Genomic DNA, 18732 nt, shown 5'->3' with positions numbered 1-18732 from the left:
TTTTAACCCTCAGAATGTTAATGTCGACGTGTTTTTGTTTTTCAGGGCGTGGCGGCTTCGCTACGAGTTAAAAAATAGTTAACGGTGTCACCGCGTGTCATGTGACGAAGAACAAACCAATCACAGTCTTTTCTTAAATAGTCTGCAGTGAACATGTGGAGGAGAAGTTCATCATTTTAGTGGAAGAAATAGACTTTTTAGAGATCTTTACACCATGTGACCTACTGCTAAATTACCTCAAACTCCTCCTCCTCCTCATCCTCCTCATCATCGCAGCCTGCAGGTTTTGGTTAATTAGCACCGTGGATAAAAGGTTGAAAACCTTTTTGAATGTCTACTTACACTATTTTTTAAATCGTTTTTTTAGCTCCACTAAACCTGTAACTATAATTGTCACGTTTCACGCACTTCACCAACCGTCTCTCTGTCTCTCACGCGACGTTAAAGGCAAACGGTAGTTAGGTTTCTTTTGGGGGGAGGGGGGGGGGGGCTGAGACGAGCGTCAGCTGATTTGTCAGAAGCAACAGGAAAAGCTCTGCGTTTAGCATAATATCTACATTTTGTTATTTATATTAAAAAAGGGATCTTGACATTTTTGCTGGTGACGATTTTACAAAAATAGATCAGAAAAATACCGACTTCTACAAAACAAATAAAAAACACCGGAAGGACAGAAGAGATAAAAAAGGTCAAACATTTGCTTTTCCCCGCAGAAATAACAAGCAATCACCCTGTGTAGGTCCGGAGGAAGAGGAGGAGGAGGAAGAGGTGTGTTTTCTCATTAGCACCGTTGTGTTCTGTAGTGACTAATTGCAGCCCAATCAGGAGTCAGAAGAGTTCTGCTGGTCGACCAGTTCATTCCACATTTCATTGTTTCAGGAAACATCGTGATGCTGCGATTAGAGGAAGAAGTGAAATATTTTTTGGTTTTGACGTGAATAGATGAATAAATCCTCCGCGAGGAGAAAGAAACAGGCGTAGAGCGTAGAGGGGGGGGGGGAGGAGACCTCAGTCGCTGCTGTCGTCTTCGTCGTCGTCGTCCGACAGGTTGTTGAACTTTGACCCCAGCCGGCTGAAGGAGTCCGAGTGCGGCGCCAGCCCCCCCGACGTCAGCTGCAGGAAGCAGAACTCGCAGACGCGGACGGGTTTGGACGACTGGCTGGGCAGCAGGTGCTTCTTCTCCGAGCACGGCCCGCACACCACGAAGCCGCACTTCCTGCAGTGGTGGCGCCGGCTGACCGGCGTGAACTTCACCTTCTGGCAGCGCATGCACACCGTGGCCTCCGAGTCGGGCACCCACACGGCGGCGTGCTCGCCCGTCGGCGCCTTCCCGCTCTTCTGCAGCAGGTCCTCCACGCACTTCCCGATGTGGTTCATCCACTCGGACTTCTCGGTGGCGGTGGCGGCGTAGACGGCGAAGGACTTGGTGGGCGTCTTGATGAGCCAGCCGTTGCGCAGGTCGCCCTCGTCGGGCACCGTGGCGATGGTGACGCTCTCCAGCGGGATGATGTGCTGCTTGTTGTACTTCTTCTTCTGGATCACGATGTTGCCGTAGACCAGGATGTCGTTGAAGAGGAAGAACTGCCGCGCTTTGGGCTTCTTGCGGCACAGTTTGGTGAGGACGCCCTCGCCGATCAGCACGCGGCCGGGGATGACGAGCGGCTGGCCGGCGGCTCCGAAGCAGCCCTCCACCACCGCGATGCGCTTGGAGTTGGCCTCGCTGTTGGCTAGCCGGTCCACCATCTTCACCTCAGCTGCAGGAAAGCGGAGATAGGGACAACACTTTGAGATTCATAGCGTTAAATCTCAAACCGCTTCTTTCATATCTAATCAACCGTTAAATGAAGATGACATAGAACATGAAGAGGCCTATTGTGCTGCTGTGTAAATTAAAGCTGAAAACATCTATCGACATAAAACATTTTCATATTTTTGATTTGACTGCATCGTTTGCTTCATGAGCATCTTTTCTTTCCCGTTAAACATCGAGAGACCCTCCTAGCGAGACCCTCTAACGCCGTGCCTCGTGTGATCAGGGCCTGACTCTCATCATGGGAGTGAAATCTGTGCTGCTGAACGGAGCAGAAGCAGAAATATATATATATATATATATATATATATATATATATATATATAATAACTTTATAATTGTAGCATCCCTTGTCTGACTACGTACTGACAACACGGTTAATATTCTATAAATGAAGAGTTTTATATTTGATGAAGGGGATGCTGATACGTGACACTAGATGGTTTTACTTCTATGAGGAGTAAAGTAATCTGTGTTTGCTGAACACCATGTAACACCGCTAACAAGCCTGTCGGACGCTTTATACGCTAACTCGCCAGTAGATAGCAGTGCAGCCTGGTGTCCTCAGTGATCTGCACACTAATAACCCGGAGAGCCGCTGACACGTCAGCCGATCGCCGAGGCAACAAGCCAACCGGCTCCCACCGGCAGACAGAGACGAGGGCACGGAGAGGAAGAGGCATAAGTATACAGGCTGGAGGCTCTCAAAGCAGTAATCATGAGCAGACAGAGTGGGATGAAACATGCAGAGTATACGCTCCCTTTGCTTCTGCCGTCACGAATGTTGGAAGATAAACAGAGATAGTTTCCTCCTTAGGATCGTATTCAGATTTAATTTATAATAATATTGTTTCACCATCTTAAATCATCTTTAATTGAAGAAACGACACACGGAGATGAAGGACCAATAGTAACACATCTACATATCTTATTCAGATATGTAATTAGGGAATTTATTATCAATTAATTGGCTGATTATATCTTCAGTGATTTAATCAACGTGGTCAATAAAATGCTTGTATTGTTCAATCAACAGTTAATTAGTTTAGTTTATTCAATTAAAATGATATAAAACGAGAAAAGAAAAACTGACAAACCATTAAACTATAACCAGATTATTGTTATCCCTCATCCCTCCATCATCCCTCCACAAACACAACCTTCTCTCACTCGTATTATTAACTCTTATTAAATCATCTATTCAGCTGCTTTCATCCAACAGGAGCCATGAAGCGTCTCCCTCCAGCTGATCAGGAGAAGGCGGTTTGTTGTGGTTCATGTGGAGGTCTGCAGCTCGTGGTTCTGAATGTTAACGACCTCGTGTTACAGCAACAGCTTCAGACGAGTCCGATGGTTCACAAGGTGAAGTCTGAAGCAGATTAAACAACTTTATATTCACTATATTATATAATAAGTCTGATAGAAATCAACTGAATAAGTCTTCAGTAAACATTCAGGCTGCACGATTATCACCAAAATGATCATCGAGATCGTTTTATATCAATACTGAGATCACGATTATTACGACAATATATTTGCACTTTCACATTTAAATAAAGAGAGCAGGGCTTTCACTTTACATGCTCCGCTCCTGCTAAAGAACTTTGCATCTGAATAAAGACGTAAAATAAAGTTTCATTCAGCTGAATTCAGAGCATTGTTTTTGTTTTTGTTAAACCCAAAGTAGTTGTTTGAATGAAATAATGTTAAACAGTTACTGTGGTGAAGATGATTAAAGCATGAAACAGACGGATGATGTACGACACATCAGTCTGGTGATTACATTAAATAAAACCAGTCGTGTCGAGTTTAAACAACGTTTAGTTCAGCGCAAATATTTTTTTATTTTTCACAATTATTTGCAGTTTACCTTAAAAGATGTTGAAAGATTTTATTTAATGATTCTTACCAACACACTGAAATTAATGACCTCAATAAGCCAAATGGCAAACATCATCTTGGTGTCAGTGTACATTTTATTATATTATTTTAAATATTATTGTATTTTATTTCAAATATTATTGTATTTTATTTTATATTAATTTATTTTTAATATTAATTTATATTAATTTATTTTAAATATTATTTTAAATTGTATTTTTATTTAATTGTCTTTATTTGTATTGCATTTGTATTTTTGTCTGCAGTCCCTGAGCAGGCGATTACATGTAAAGGCCCACCAGGTGAATAACAAAGAGGAACAGTTCCTTACATTAGTTCAGAGCTCACCAGCTGCTGCCGCCTAAAAGGAAAAGGAGGAAATTGGGTTTTTCAACTCTTGCGGTCTGAAAACTGAGAAGGAAGGGAAGCGATGAGTCAGGAGCTAAAAGAGAGAGAGAGAGAGCGAGAGCGAGAGAGAGTGATGATGACGAGTGAGTGAAGAGAGAAAGAGAAGAAGAACAAGGAGGGTCGTTGTTAAAGTCTCTGTTCTGTGATGAAGCTGCTCTCTGAGACACCGTGAAGTCAACAAACCGCTTCTACCGTCCAAGAGAGCTTAATCAAAAAGCATTTTAGTTTATTCTGCACCAACAATTAAAACATGCTGCAGCCATGTGGGCCACAGACAGAAGATCATATTTTATTTATTTAAAATGTATTTAAATGTTTTTATTTAAATGTATTTATTTAAATGCATTTTATTTATTTAATTTGAAAATTTGATAAAAATGTAATAAAATTTGAATTAAAATTTAATATAAAATTTACTTTTAACAGGGGGAACAGTTCAATGAGCAAAGACATCGTGTAGAGAATAATGTAAACAAACCGGTTGTACCATCCAGGAGAGCGTTTGATCTCTTCAGGACTTCCTGGTAAGATAAAGTAAAATAAAAGTTGAATAAAGATCGATATCTATTGGACGACTTCCTTTTGCAAACCTCGAGTCTGCAGCAGCTTCTTAACTAAATTCAGCTCATTTGTATGCTTCAAAGATTATAAAAAATAAATATTTTAGTTTCTTCTGCACCAAAAATAAAACATTCTGTAGCCACGTGGGCTTATATTGTATTTATGCATTTTATTTTATTTTATTTAAATGGTTTTTATTTTGATAGAAATGAGATAGAAAGTCATAACTATAATTATGACAAACTGCAGTGCACCACGAGCGTGCTGTAGTTAACAAAACATTGTTGTATGCGTCTTAGGACGGAGGACATGTCCTCACCTCTACTAACGTGTGTGGGTGAGCTTCTGAACATTGCAGAGAGGAATCCAGTGAAACATGCCGGCTCTTTGTGACTGAAGGCTTCTCTGACCGCTTCTCTGACCGCTTCTCTGACCGCTTCTCTGACCGCTTCTCTGACCGCTTCTCTGACCGCTTCTCTGACCGCTTCTCTGATCGCTTCTCTGATCGCTTCTCTGACCGCTTCTCTGACCGCTTCTCTGACAGCTTCTCTGACCGCTTCTCTGACCGCTTCTCTGACCGCTTCTCTGATCGCTTCTCTGACCGCTTCTCTGACCGCTTCTCTGACCGCTTCTCTGACCGCTTCTCTGACCGCTTCTCTGACCGCTTCTCTGACCGCTTCTCTGACCGCTTCTCTGACCGCTTCTCTGACCGCTTCTCTGACCGCTTCTCTGACCGCTTCTCTGATCGCTTCTCTGACCGCTTCTCTGACCGCTTCTCTGACCGCTTCTCTGACCGCTTCTCTGACAGCTTCTCTGACCGCTTCTCTGATCGCTTCTCTGACCGCTTCTCTGACCGCTTCTCTGACCGCTTCTCTGATCGCTTCTCTGACCGCTTCTCTGATCGCTTCTCTGATCGCTTCTCTGATCGCTTCTCTGATCGCTTCTCTGATCGCTTCTCTGATCGCTTCTCTGACAGCTTCTCTGATCGCTTCTCTGATCGCTTCTCTGACCGCTTCTCTGATCGCTTCTCTGACCGCTTCTCTGACCGCTTCTCTGACCGCTTCTCTGATCGCTTCTCTGACCGCTTCTCTGACCGCTTCTCTGACCGCTTCTCTGATCGCTTCTCTGACCGCTTCTCTGATCGCTTCTCTGATCGCTTCTCTGATCGCTTCTCTGATCGCTTCTCTGACAGCTTCTCTGACAGCTTCTCTGATAGCTTCTCTGACAGCTTCTCTGACCGCTTCTCTGATCGCTTCTCTGACCGCTTCTCTGACCGCTTCTCTGATCGCTTCTCTGATCGCTTCTCTGATAGCTTCTCTGACCGCTTCTCTGATCGCTTCTCTGACCGCTTCTCTGACCGCTTCTCTGACCGCTTCTCTGACAGCTTCTCTGACAGCTTCTCTGACCGCTTCTCTGATCGCTTCTCTGATCGCTTCTCTGATAGCTTCTCTGACAGCTTCTCTGATAGCTTCTCTGACAGCTTCTCTGACAGCTTCTCTGACCGCTTCTCTGATCGCTTCTCTGATCGCTTCTCTGACCGCTTCTCTGACCGCTTCTCTGATAGCTTCTCTGATAGCTTCTCTGACAGCTTCTCTGACAGCTTCTCTGATAGCTTCTCTGACAGCTTCTCTGATAGCTTCTCTGATAGCTTCTCTGATCGCTTCTCTGATCGCTTCTCTGACCGCTTCTCTGACCGCTTCTCTGACCGCTTCTCTGATAGCTTCTCTGATAGCTTCTCTGACAGCTTCTCTGACAGCTTCTCTGACAGCTTCTCTGACCGCTTCTCTGACCGCTTCTCTGATCGCTTCTCTGATCGCTTCTCTGATCGCTTCTCTGATAGCTTCTCTGATAGCGTGACCACAGAGCTGCTGCTGCTGCGCTGTGAATAACGAAGCGTTACTCCACCGTGGGAGGAGGAACAGGGGGAGAGGTGAACCTGATGTAGAACCAAACACCTTGTCATCACACCTGGAATATCATTTCAACTACTCTTGACACCAGAAACTCCAATCTTGTGTCAAACTGGAAACAGGAAGTTCAATATTAGCGGCGCTATTAGCACAATACTCCGTGTTCATTACAGTAGGTGCAGCCCAGCAGGTCCTGAGTCAGTGCTCTTTGGTCACTTCGTAGAGATAACGCCGGTTCTTATCATCTAAACCACCTTCTATGAACAGAGTCACTTCTCCTCCTGCAGGGGTTTCAGGCTGGAGGGGATTTCTCAACTCTAATCTTTAATTAAACAACATGTAATATGATATGACTACTCTGCATGTCATAACCATCACCTGAGGGAAGAGGTTCAATTAGAGGATCTCAAGCTTCAAACATGTCTGAGAACGTCCAGAGTAACATTATTTAGAGGTTGTGTAGAGAAAGAAGAAGTACTCAGATCTTCTCCTGCAGTAAAGGGCTTCAGTAGAAACAATGGAGGCTCTACGTGTTATAAGTATTAAACTATTCACTCAGCTCATCACAAACACGTCCGATCACATGAACACTCTCGAGAGCTCTGGAATAAACTCTAATGCTTTTAAACATCTTAACGAACCAGTGATCCAGCTCAATAACCGGAGTAACAACAGACCGAACATCGTGTTACAGAACAGCTCAGCAACACCGAGACCTCGATTTATGTCCACGCTCTTATTCTGAAATGTCACAACGGTTGTATTACTTTGACACTCCCACTTAGACAGACATCTCTTCAGAGGGAAAACTACTTCAAACAAACAGGAAGACATTATACTACTGTTTAAAAAAGATAAAAGTACAATAAACATTTCTAAGAGGCTAAAAGCAAAACGTCATTAATCACATGAAGCGTTTAAGTCTTCGTCTTTAGCTGCTAGAAGCTCAGAAATGAGCGAAACGTTTCCAGCAGTTTGCTCCTTCTGTCTTCAAAACGCTGACACGCTCCATAATTAAACTCTTCTCCATTCACAGGTCACACGCGATGATGTCAGCAGAGACATTCAGAGTAAAAGCTTCCGCTTCGTTTCACCCAAAGACAGAAATAAAAACCGTGTCATCGTTTTATTGTCTTGTTTACGGCTTCATCGCTGACCTTCGACTTGCTGAGAAGACTTTCTTCTTCATGAGAGAAGAACATAAAAGTAGATGAAAACTCCACTCAGATAAAACAGATGTGTTTCCTTTAAGCGGCAGACAGTCAACACTATCTCCAAATCCTGGTCAGAGAGACTCATTCATGAATAAAACATTAATTTGTCAATTATTGATGATTTAGTTTAGAGAAATCAGTTCAAAGAGTTTATGAGGTGACGTCTGATTAAAAACACCCAAAGTGATTTAATTTACAAAGATTTATAAAAGAAAGAAAAGCAGCTAAACTTAACATTTGAGAAGGTATAAATGTAACTTAGTCACAAAGATATTCATCATAAAAACTACTCAGTCAGTCAATGAATGCTTTCAGTTGTAGTAAAATAATAAGAACTTAAGTTTCTGTTTCAGTGGTTCTCTCGGGAGACAAGAGCATAAAAATAAACATCTTCACGACCAGAGAAGAGTCAAGTGAAGCTTCTCGTCCCGAGCGTGACGACCGTGTTCTGGGTTTGTGGGAGAAGAAGACGCTAAACGAACAGAGAGGTTTGTGATCTGATGAAGAGACGGAAACCTGTTCAGACCGGAGCTCACTTTTGTTTTCACCGTCAACAGACGGGAGAGGATTTAATCACCGGTTCAAAGCGATCAGTGAGTCAGATATTCTAACTATCCGATCACTACGCGTTTAAACACGCAGAAGAAGAAGAGTCTCAGTGAGCAGCATTAAGCACAGAGATCTTTCTTCTTCTCCTCGTAAGCATACTGGAACATAAGTTTCCTCCAGATGTTTATAGACGAGAGGTGTGACGATTAAATGATACACAAAACCAAGTCAGAGATTCACACCTTTAAAAAACACTAAAGTTTGATTTATTATGAGCTTCATTGCAGAGCAATCCGACAGGATATGAGTGAGGAGACATAATAATCCTTTAAATCATCATTATTAATTATTATCAATGACGGCTAGAGCCTAGAGATCTTCTGCCTAGCAACAGGGTCATTTTTGAAGGTCACGTCGGCACACATGAGAAACATTTATTTTAACATTTTAAAACGTATTAATATATTATTATATATAATGTAACTGACCGTGCTTCAAAGTTATACCCCGATATAAACTTTAGGCCATGCCGCTCAGCCCTAGGGTCACTTTGGGAACGATTAATTGATTAGCCGATCGTCTCTGGTAGAGACCTGTCAATCACCGTGTAGCCCCGCCCTAAAGCATCCCCTGCTTTATGGTCTGTTTGACTCTAAATGGACCATAATGTACTAAATGAACATCATGCTGTATTGAAGAAGACTTGAAACTAGAGATTGAGACCATAAACTCATGTTTACAATGTTTACTGAGGTAATAAATCAAGAGAGAAGTAGAGTCATTTTCTCATAGACTTCTATACAACCAGAGGAGTCGCCCCCTGGTGGTCACTAGAGATAATGCAGGTGCAAATTGATGCAAATAGTCTCGGACTTAACGTCACTCTTTAAAAACACGGAGCCAAACATCGTGCAGTGACGTCACATATTTGAGTGTGAAAGGAGGCCGTCTGGTTTAGTGAGCAGTAAATAATCCTGGTCTGTGGTTTAAACACACACACACCTGAAGTGGCTCAGAGTTCAGAGTTTCTGAGGAATGTTCTCCAAACAAACCTCCATCTGTTCTCCTCATTCTGCAGCAGATCAACCTTTAAACCGTTTCAACGTAAATAAAGCCGACAGGTAACGAAAAAGAGGCTACGGCTTCTTAAGTTTGACATTTTCTGTCCCCTTCGTGGTTAACTCTGGTTAACTCTGGTTAACTCTGGGCTGTTTCTGCATGCGCCTTGAAAACAAATAGTGTGTTTTAATGACTTCATCCGCCAGGCTCGCCCACTCCTGTTCAGTCCAATAATAATAATAATAATAATAACTATTTATATAGCACCTTTAAAAACAGAGTTTACAAAGTGCTTTGACAGACAAAAGCATATATATATACATATATATATATATATAGTAAAATAATTTAGTAAAATCAACAAATAAAAATAAAACAGAAAAGCAACGACATCACATAAATGCCAGTCTGTACGAAGTCCTAAAGGTGACATAAAACTGTGAGGGATGTAAAATAAACAGCAGATAGTCAGTGTTTAATATTCCCACCATCTATTCCCCATCTATTCCAGAACAATGACACGTGTCCCGGAGGTTTGTCTTCTTATTTAATACGACTCAGTCCAATAATCTGTGTTCAGGCCTGTGTGCATATTAACTCTACGACTCGTGTTCAGCTCAATACAGGGAAGGAAGTAAAGTATTTATCTTGTTACCGTTTTATTTATTAGTTTGTTCTTGTTGCATCTATTGTACGTTTTTAATCAACGTTTACATTTCTTTACCAGTTTTTTCTTGCTTTTGTTGGACGTCCCTGTTGAAACTGTCTCTCTCGTTATTTTAGCCTTAAAATCTTCCCCTTTGTCCGTCGAAGCACTTCGTAAACTCTGTATTTTAAAACGGTGCTACATGAAGAAAAGGTTTTTACTATAATGCATTTCTACAACACTTGTAAGAAAAGATGAGACCGATCCAAAACCGACGTAATTCACACATCAGACGTTACATGAATATGTAATAATGGTGGAGAATGCAAAGAAGCTGATTAGCAACGCTAGCGTCTTTAGCACGGAGAGATAAAACAGGACGCGTTACTAACGCGTGTGGTGGAAAACACAGTCTCTCACTTACGACGCTCTCAATAAAGATTTATTCAAACTAGTGCAGAACGTATACATGGACACATTCGTTGGTCACAATCAGCGACAGCCTCTCGGCTCGTTAAGTGGACGACGACAATCACTTGAGATCTTCTAGTCGCTATCAATCGTCGTGTTTCAAACCAAAACCTTATGAAGGAAACCGTCTTAATACTTTAGAACTCAAGTATAGAAATCAGCCAGAAGTAGATCCTCGCTGTGCACTGAACACCTTAAATAATCAAAGATAAAGGCCTTACCATAGATATATGATTGAAAATGAGCCATTCTGTAGAATAAGTACATTTTGATGCCAATACTTTTGTACTTCAGTAACCTTTTGAATGCAGCACTTCATACTTGAACAGAGTATTTCACACTGTGTACTAGTAAAGGATTAAAATCAGGAACATAAGATCTAACGGCAGGAAATCTCAAACAAACCCACTAAACACATCAGGCAGCGTCTCCTCATACAGCCGGTCCTATCATAGCCGACAGAAAGTTACTGTTTGTTGTGCGTTCTCCAACGAAAGTCCAACAAAACATGTCAAATTCTGCTCGTTGCATGAATCCAGTCTTTACAGAATACACTTCCGTCTTCACGGGAAAAGATTTAACAATAAAACCGACTTGGTTATGTTCAGAAACGGTCGTGTTTTGTGTTAAAATAACCACAGAAGTACGATCAGCGGCCTCACGCCTGAAACATCGCAGTTTGTTGCTGATAATAAAGTCAGTATTTTAGACATTGACGACATTTTCACCAAACGTTACAGGTTAGAATTATTAGAACATGGTTCTGTTTGGGGTCATTTTAATAAGTGATACCTGAGGGTTAATGGTGACTTAGTCAAACAGTCACAGTCGTACTCATTTTAGACGGATGCACTGTGTCTGTGTGTGTGTGTGTGTGTGTGTGTGTGTGTGTGTCTGTGTGTGTGTGTGTGTGTGTCTGTGTCTGTGTGTGTGTGTGTGTGTGTGTGTCTGTGTGTGTGTGTGTGTGTGTCTGTGTCTGTGTGTGTGTGTGTGTGTGTGTGTGTGTTGGTATTTCCTGTCACTACAGGTTTCCGGTTCAGCAGACCAGACTGTGAATAACTGATTGCTCTTGGATTAATTGGCGTCGCCTCCTTTACAATAGAAATGCTTTCAGCAGCTGCAGTCACACGTTTATTAATGCGTCAGTGATATCTCCACTGCTGCTCGTTACCGTCTTTAATAAGCTGAAGAACACACTTCATAGGTATGAAAGCGTAGTTCAAGCTTAAATTGGATTTATAATTACACCAAACGACCCGACAAACAAAAAGAAGTCAAACGATCTGCTCTTCAACCCAACATCAGAGGACGACTCGTCACAATTAAATATAGGACTTTAAATCTTAAACTGCATATTGACGATGTTTTCCTAAATAATCAGCGTCTGATTCACAGTATTGTGATATTTGGGCGGCAAAATATTGTTTTGATACACGGACACGTCGATCCTTTGTCATATAAACGACTAATATCGCACGTACATAATAAACCCATTACTGTCCACTCGATGGGGTTCTTCTGGTGCGATTGAGCGTAACGTCAGCGGGATCTGGAGGATTTATCGTCTGCTTTAATAAAAATGATTGAAGAGAGATGAACCGAGTGAAAACAGATGTTGAAACAAAAATGTTTTGCAAAATGTTTTAAAAAGGCACTAAGATGGTTTTGTTTTCTTTGCTTCTTCTTCCTCAGATGGTTCAGAGACAGAAGAGCGTGAAACCTTCCTCTGAGGCCACACGAGGAGGAAATAAAGAAGTGAAACGCTGACTTACTACGAAACAACAAGTGCTGTTAAGTAAGCGTTGAGGAAAAGGTGCATGCGGCCAGAAATGAAAAGGAGAAGTGTAGATGTTGAAAGTCCACACTGACTGCACACTAGTGTCCTTATGTTACGTTACTATCCTTTACTATCGGTGTGGTTCATACCGTTATATTCAAAGCTTTTAACTGATAATAACTCAGTTAATAAATGTGAATTAGCTTCAAAAGTCTACGTTTACCAGCTGTTAGTGAAGCGTTTTACTAGTGAGTGCGTATTTAGTATTCTTGTGTTCGTTAATAGTATTTAGTATCTGTTTAGTAGTTTATTCCTCTAATCGTTTAGACGTTGACGTGTTGGTTCCTCCTCCACAGAACCAAACCCACAGACGATCAGTAATGTAGTGACGGTGCATCTGCATCTATTAGGGATGGCAGTTTGGGTTCATTTTCCTTAAGATAGCCCGACACACATTAACAACAACAGCAACACAAAGAGACGCTTTGCTTTGACTCCACTCACTCGGAGCGCTACGTCCTTCTGTTTGTAAACGTTCTTTTATTTTATGAAGTTTATCCTCTAATAAAGAGTTCACTTTAACCAGATTGTGTAAAAACATTACATTGTGAGCTCCTCAGTGAAACTATGAAGTCATGATTGATTCATCGGAGACCAACAGTCATGTGACAACAAGGAGGAGACACTCTGACTGAACTACAGGAAGTGAACACAGAGAGGAGAGAGGAGAGGAGAGAGAAGAGGAGAGAGGAGAGGAGAGAGGAGAGGCTGAAGTAGAGGCTGAAACATGTAAACAGTTTAATATATAAGACATGAAGAGACTCTAATTCATCCCCAACATTGGTAACACTTGTGAACACTGTTGTGCGAAAAACGAGCTGAAACTGCTTTGTGTTCAGATGGTTAAATGAACCAATAGAACGACCTGCGAAACAATAATATTATTCTAAATCTGGTGTTAACCACAGATGTGTTCATGGGTTTCTTAGAAATTAGTCGTTCATAATGAAACAAACCAAAAGAAGTGGACCAATCAGTCGCCTGAGAGCTGCTCATCATCAATAAGTAGCATTGATCTCCTAACAATATCAAACCCCACCATCTCTAGTGCATCAAATCAAGCGCTCCCTGGTCCGTCTGTTCACCTGTGAACTACCCGACGTGTCACCTGCTCCTCTTATGCTTCTAATCTGCATCCATTTATAAACAGAGAGACGTGTTGGATTATGTGTTGGATTACAACAGGAAGAGAAACCAGACATCCCGTGTGTGTGTGTGTGTGTGGGGGGGGGGGGGTTGTGATTACCTGACAGGTAGTTTGTTTCCCTCGGCTTTAACCAGTTTATCTCGTTCTACAACACAGAGAGCAGGAGGGCGGATCACCTGGTGTGTGTGTGTGTGTGTGTGTTTAATCTGGAGATGTAAAGCAGGACGTTTTGCTTCCTTGAGTCAGTAAACGGAGGTTTCCTGCTGGTTCTTTATTATCTGTACTACTATAGTATATATATTACTGATGTTAACGTCCATCACAGAGAGGACCAGCCCTCCTGCTTTCTGTACTCAAAACACAAAACACTTTTCACACGTCAGTCTTAGGTTAATACCAGATGTTTACGTCGAGTAGACACTTTATTATCAATACCATGCTATCAAGTTTGTACATTTACTCTTGTCGACAGAAGACCAAAAACTACCGATATGCAATCAAACATCTGAAAGTCCTGGAAGCTGAATTAAGAGGATCGGCTCTTTTCCTCTGTTTTTATATCACTTTAATTTGATTATCTGTTTGTTAGATGTGTTTGAAGGAGTGAATAGATAATCACTTCCAGCCCTGGATGTAACACAGCACAGCTCGATTGATTCAGTCTGGTAAGAGTTACATCACTAAACGCCTCAAACTGCAGCTTTAAAACAAACTCCCAGCGTGCTGCAAAAGCAAGACTATAATTAAAGGAAGAGAAAAATAATCAAAATAAATTTAAAAAAGATACTGTAAAAAGTATGGTACGTAAAGTAAAATTTGTGTTTTGGACCGCTAATAAAACATTTAAAGACGTCACATTGGACTTTTTAAGTATTTCCTGACGTTTAATAGAATAAATAATGAATTTGTTAATTGGTAAATAAACATCAAATTAATGTAAAATTAAAAAAAATTAAAAAAGACAGATGTTAATCTACAAACAGTGCAAAGGATTAGAAATGAATGTTTTTAAACTAACACACAAGTTATGGGATGTAAGCTTTACTTGTGGTTTACAGGATCACATTCACTTCCATAGAGACCTCAGAGGAATGAATGGTTACCTGTACAGGAGAGTACGCGCGCGCGCGCACACACACACACACACACAGTCACACCCCCCCCCCCCCTTGCTGAAACTTTGCACTACTTTGAAAAGTACTTATACATCAAGCTAACGTTGTATAAGCTCGTAAAACCTGTTAAAATGGTGCTTTTCCAGCCCGTCCTGAACTGCCGTAAATGACTGAGAGGCACGTAAAGTCATCGTGAGTTAACGTCTCCATTTATATACACAGTATATATTATATATACACACGTACTGTCAACAACAATATTTAAAGTTACGTCGGTGACTTTTCAGAGTTATTGCCCAACTTTGTTGTCAGTTAGCATGATGCTAGCACAGGAGTTAGCATAAAACAACTCTTATTTGTTTTACTTCTTGTTCCGAAGCTAAACTAACTAAACTCTGACGGGCTCTTATTTTGACACCACACACATCCGGGTATGTTAATCTCAAAGTGTACACCTTTTATAGAAGTATAAAAGAAGAGATTTGCGAACTGCGCTAGCTTTAACCAGCTAGCTTAGTTAGCATGAATGAGAAAAAGTAGCACACGGAGTGTTAGCTTTGAGCTAGTCGTTATCATCGAGTGTAACTTTTTAGATCAGAAGTAAAAGTACGTACCCGACGGCTCCTCTCGTGGCAATTTAAGTCAGCGACTTGAAGCTCGGTTGTGTTCCAGATAAAGTCCCGTAAAGCAGTGCTTCAGAGTCCGCATCAGAGACCCGCTGAGTCCGCAGACAAGCGACCGAAAGCTGGAAACTCCGACCGTCCGCTGAGTCCCAAAATACGACAACAACATGGCAGCGGAGCACAGCGCTGCGTTCAGGGAACACTGGACAGTCGGGAAATATGTAAACACACTGATACTAAATGCTCTTCGATCGATCGATCGATTGATTGATTGATTCATTCATTCATTCATTCATTCATTCATTCATTCATAGATCGATAGATGGATGGATAGATAGATGGATGATGGATAGATATATGGATGATGGATGGATGGATGGATGGATGGATAGATAGATAGATATTTGTTTCTATAGTAAAGAAAGGGTTTTAACACATGACATGCAGAACAAGTTCACTTTGAAGTTCACTTTGAGTCTTTAGATTAATGAAAGTTTGAACCTAATGTACCTAATAGTTCTCCAGGTGTACTATGTTATGCATGTATGAATGTAGCTCACAACCTTTTCAGATGTCCAGGTGTGCAGCAGCAGCAGTTTTTCTGTCTAACAATATTAAAAAGTAGCAAAACATTATTTTAAGTCATGACACAGCGAGACAGTGTTCCTTCACCCTTTACAAATATTTCACACAGAGAGGCGACGTCTCCGGGAACATTTGATTTGTCTCAGATTATGTTTTGCATTGTTTGATCTATCATGAATATTCTCAGTGCAAGACCTTTGTTGTTTCTCCCAGTTAAAGGGTTTTTGGGGGAGTTGTTCCCGTTCTGATGTGAGGAACCCGGGACAGGGAATTTGTGATTTTGGGCTGTACAAAATAAATTGAATTAAATGGAATTGAATTGAATTAAAAGTCCATTATTCAAATAATACATCAGTAAAAGTACGCAACAGCAAAATGTACAAATGTAACTTGTTTTCTACAAATATGTAAATATTTAGACTTAGCATGTTACAACTGATATTGTAAGAATCCAAATCAGCTTTTTGGTCAAGTATTTGTACACATACAGAGAATTTTAACTTTGTTCTCAATGTACAAGTTTACACACAAGAACAATTTATAGGAAGGTAGAAATAGAAATACAAAAACAACAAAGATGAACACAGACAGCGATAAAATTAACACATAACTATTGTGTACTATGTATTTGATTACAAGTAAACTCAATGTGCTTTTCATGAATAAGCATCCACCAACATGTACAAAAACAGTTCTGGGTTGTCGTGTTAATTTACGTCTTTATATTTAAACAATCTGAACTAAATAAACCAAACGAATTTCACCTACCGGAGCTGTTCTGTGATTCTACTGTATACATATATAAATACTTTTCACCTCAGCTGTGTAGTAAATAATGTTTCATATCTTGTCAGAGAGTAAATACAACAGGGACAATTCATCAGACTCCCTTCCTTCCTTCTGAAATGACTAATAAGAAAACATCTAATCGTCAGCATTCTGAAATACACTAAACAAAAAATACAAAAGACCTTTTTATTATATTACGACAGAGCTCCTCGCTGTCTCATGTATTAAATGTATTAAATGTATTAGTCACAGGAGTGCTTGAGTGCAAAGGGCTGAACATCTCCATCCTGACGCATTCAAACGCGTTTCAACAAGTGGGATGAATTCTTTTGTTCGGTTATTCCCACGCTCAGTGAAGGCAGCACGTTGGGGGGAGTCCTGGTTCAGAGTATTAAACAGGACCGGACATGCTGCAGCTTAAAATGCAGCTAATCTACAGTTAAAGAGACGTCATGTGGCTTTCTCTTTGGTTTCTTTAAATCATGTTTTATTCACTTTTTTCTTTTTCCATCTGGAAACAAAAAAACTCTTCTAAACTTTTCAGGAGTCAGTTAAAATCCCAACTCAAGGTCCACTTACTAGTTTAAATATATATATATCTTTCAACCATATCACACAGGTTTCATCAGAGGGAGTTAAAGACACCGACTGTGACATTAGACTGCTGCTTACTTGTTAAATCATCAGTAATAAATAATACTCCAATAATATGACATATAAACTCCCTGAAAGGGCCCGTTTTTACTTAAATACTTTAAGTACATTTTGCTGTTAGTACAGAGTTGTATTGCTTTTACTGATCTTTAGTGAGTATTTCCTCCTCCGCTGGTTACAGAAAACATAAAACTACATCAAGATATAAAAGGAACAAAAGACACACTTATATGTGATTGAATAATTACAACCCCCCCCCCCCCCCCCGCCCTGTCTAGACACCAATGAGCCATAAGACGCCGTAAAACACACTTCATTAAAACTCAAAAGCAAGCGGCGGTGAATGCAGGCAATCAACTCCAAACTGCAGCAACAGGCGAGAATGAGCCGTGGACAGACACAGAGCTGCACACTCACTCACACACACACACACACACACACACACACACACACACACACACACACACACACACACACACACACACACACACACACACAGGTATTGCAGGTATAATTAAACTGATTAAACAGGAGGATAAAAACATTACAATGTAGCCAGAGCTCAGAACAAGATTTGGAATAATCAGCCCCAAATTTAATGTGATAAAAAAAAGGACAAAACAGAAACATTTGAACCGTTTATTTTGTGAGTTGAAGCAGTTATGTGGTGCTTCTGCAGGTTAGGACGGTAATAATAAAAAGATAATCTGTCCTGAAGACCTGAGACCGGAGGGTAAGAGGATCAGGAAACACGTCGATCACATCTCTGAAGCCGTCACTAATCACCCGCCTAAGAAAACAACAGACGCAGGTGATGCGTTCTGACGTTATTTAATTCATATTTAGCAGTAGAGCACAAAAATAATGTGATTACCACACAATACCTAACCTCCATCATATTACATGTATTAAGTCGAAGCTTTTGTACTAAAGTGCAGACAGCTGGGTCTCTGGTAATAGTCTTATAGCAACCACTCCCCCCCCCCCCCCTCTCACTTGGACACGCGAGTCCAAACAAAGATGACATCACCGCACACTCAGTGTGGAAGAGGAAGAGGAAGAGGAGGGTGCACGTCATTGGACGCCCTCGCTTGCCTCTACAGGGCTCTCAACATGGCTACGGCTGAGCCGGCAGCTAGCAGCTTACGATGCTAACAGTGCAAAACAACAACAACAACAACAACAACAACAACAGTGCTGACAGAGCTAACAGTGCTCACCTGAGGCAAAAAGAGCGTAGCACAGAACTCATGTTTAAATATGCATGTGCGGCATTATGTAATGGTAACTTTTGGTGAATTTAGGAGAAATCTACAGACACAAACAGACAAAGTAACAAAATAAATGTTTTCTTTCCTCTCGTCTGAAAGAAGACGAGTTATTGAAGAAAAACAGACGAGTGCATTAAAATCATAAAAAGGTTGAGTCGACGCTCAGGAAGTGAATCACTGTTTTTTATTGATTCATTGGAAG

At 41.0% G+C, this 18732-nt stretch overlaps 1 protein-coding gene and 1 long non-coding RNA gene across 13 annotated transcripts; one reads left to right on the top strand and one right to left on the bottom strand.

The window, feature by feature from the left end:
- Nucleotides 1-490: 490 nt before the first annotated feature.
- Nucleotides 491-15395, bottom strand: plekhf2 (pleckstrin homology domain containing, family F (with FYVE domain) member 2). 12 transcript variants are annotated; one of them, XM_076081155.1, is made up of 4 exons: nucleotides 15223-15395; nucleotides 13593-13638; nucleotides 4023-4133; nucleotides 491-3179 (listed from the first exon to the last, which is right to left on the bottom strand). In XM_076081155.1, the coding sequence occupies exon 4, from the start codon at nucleotides 1741-1743 to the stop codon at nucleotides 1009-1011; it is 735 nt and encodes a 244-aa protein (XP_075937270.1). In that variant the 5' UTR covers nucleotides 1744-3179; nucleotides 4023-4133; nucleotides 13593-13638; nucleotides 15223-15395; the 3' UTR covers nucleotides 491-1008. The 12 variants fall into 12 exon arrangements, with proteins under 12 accessions (XP_075937270.1, XP_075937274.1, XP_075937267.1 ...); XM_076081159.1 differs by having other exon boundaries at nucleotides 4040-4133; XM_076081152.1 differs by lacking the exon at nucleotides 13593-13638 and adding an exon at nucleotides 4578-4620.
- On the top strand, nucleotides 14679-16583 carry LOC142937995 (uncharacterized). The gene is made up of 2 exons (XR_012949476.1): nucleotides 14679-14800; nucleotides 15281-16583. It is a non-coding gene; the product is annotated as an uncharacterized LOC142937995 (long non-coding RNA).
- The last annotated feature ends 2149 nt before the right edge of the window (nucleotides 16584-18732 follow it).

This window comes from Anarhichas minor, unplaced genomic scaffold, assembly GCF_050575085.1.
Source record: "Anarhichas minor isolate MPS153535 unplaced genomic scaffold, ASM5057508v1 ptg000079l, whole genome shotgun sequence".
NCBI lineage: Eukaryota > Metazoa > Chordata > Actinopteri > Perciformes > Anarhichadidae > Anarhichas > Anarhichas minor.
Note: the sequence above shows the minus strand (reverse complement) of the source record. Positions and strands in the feature narration are given on the sequence as shown.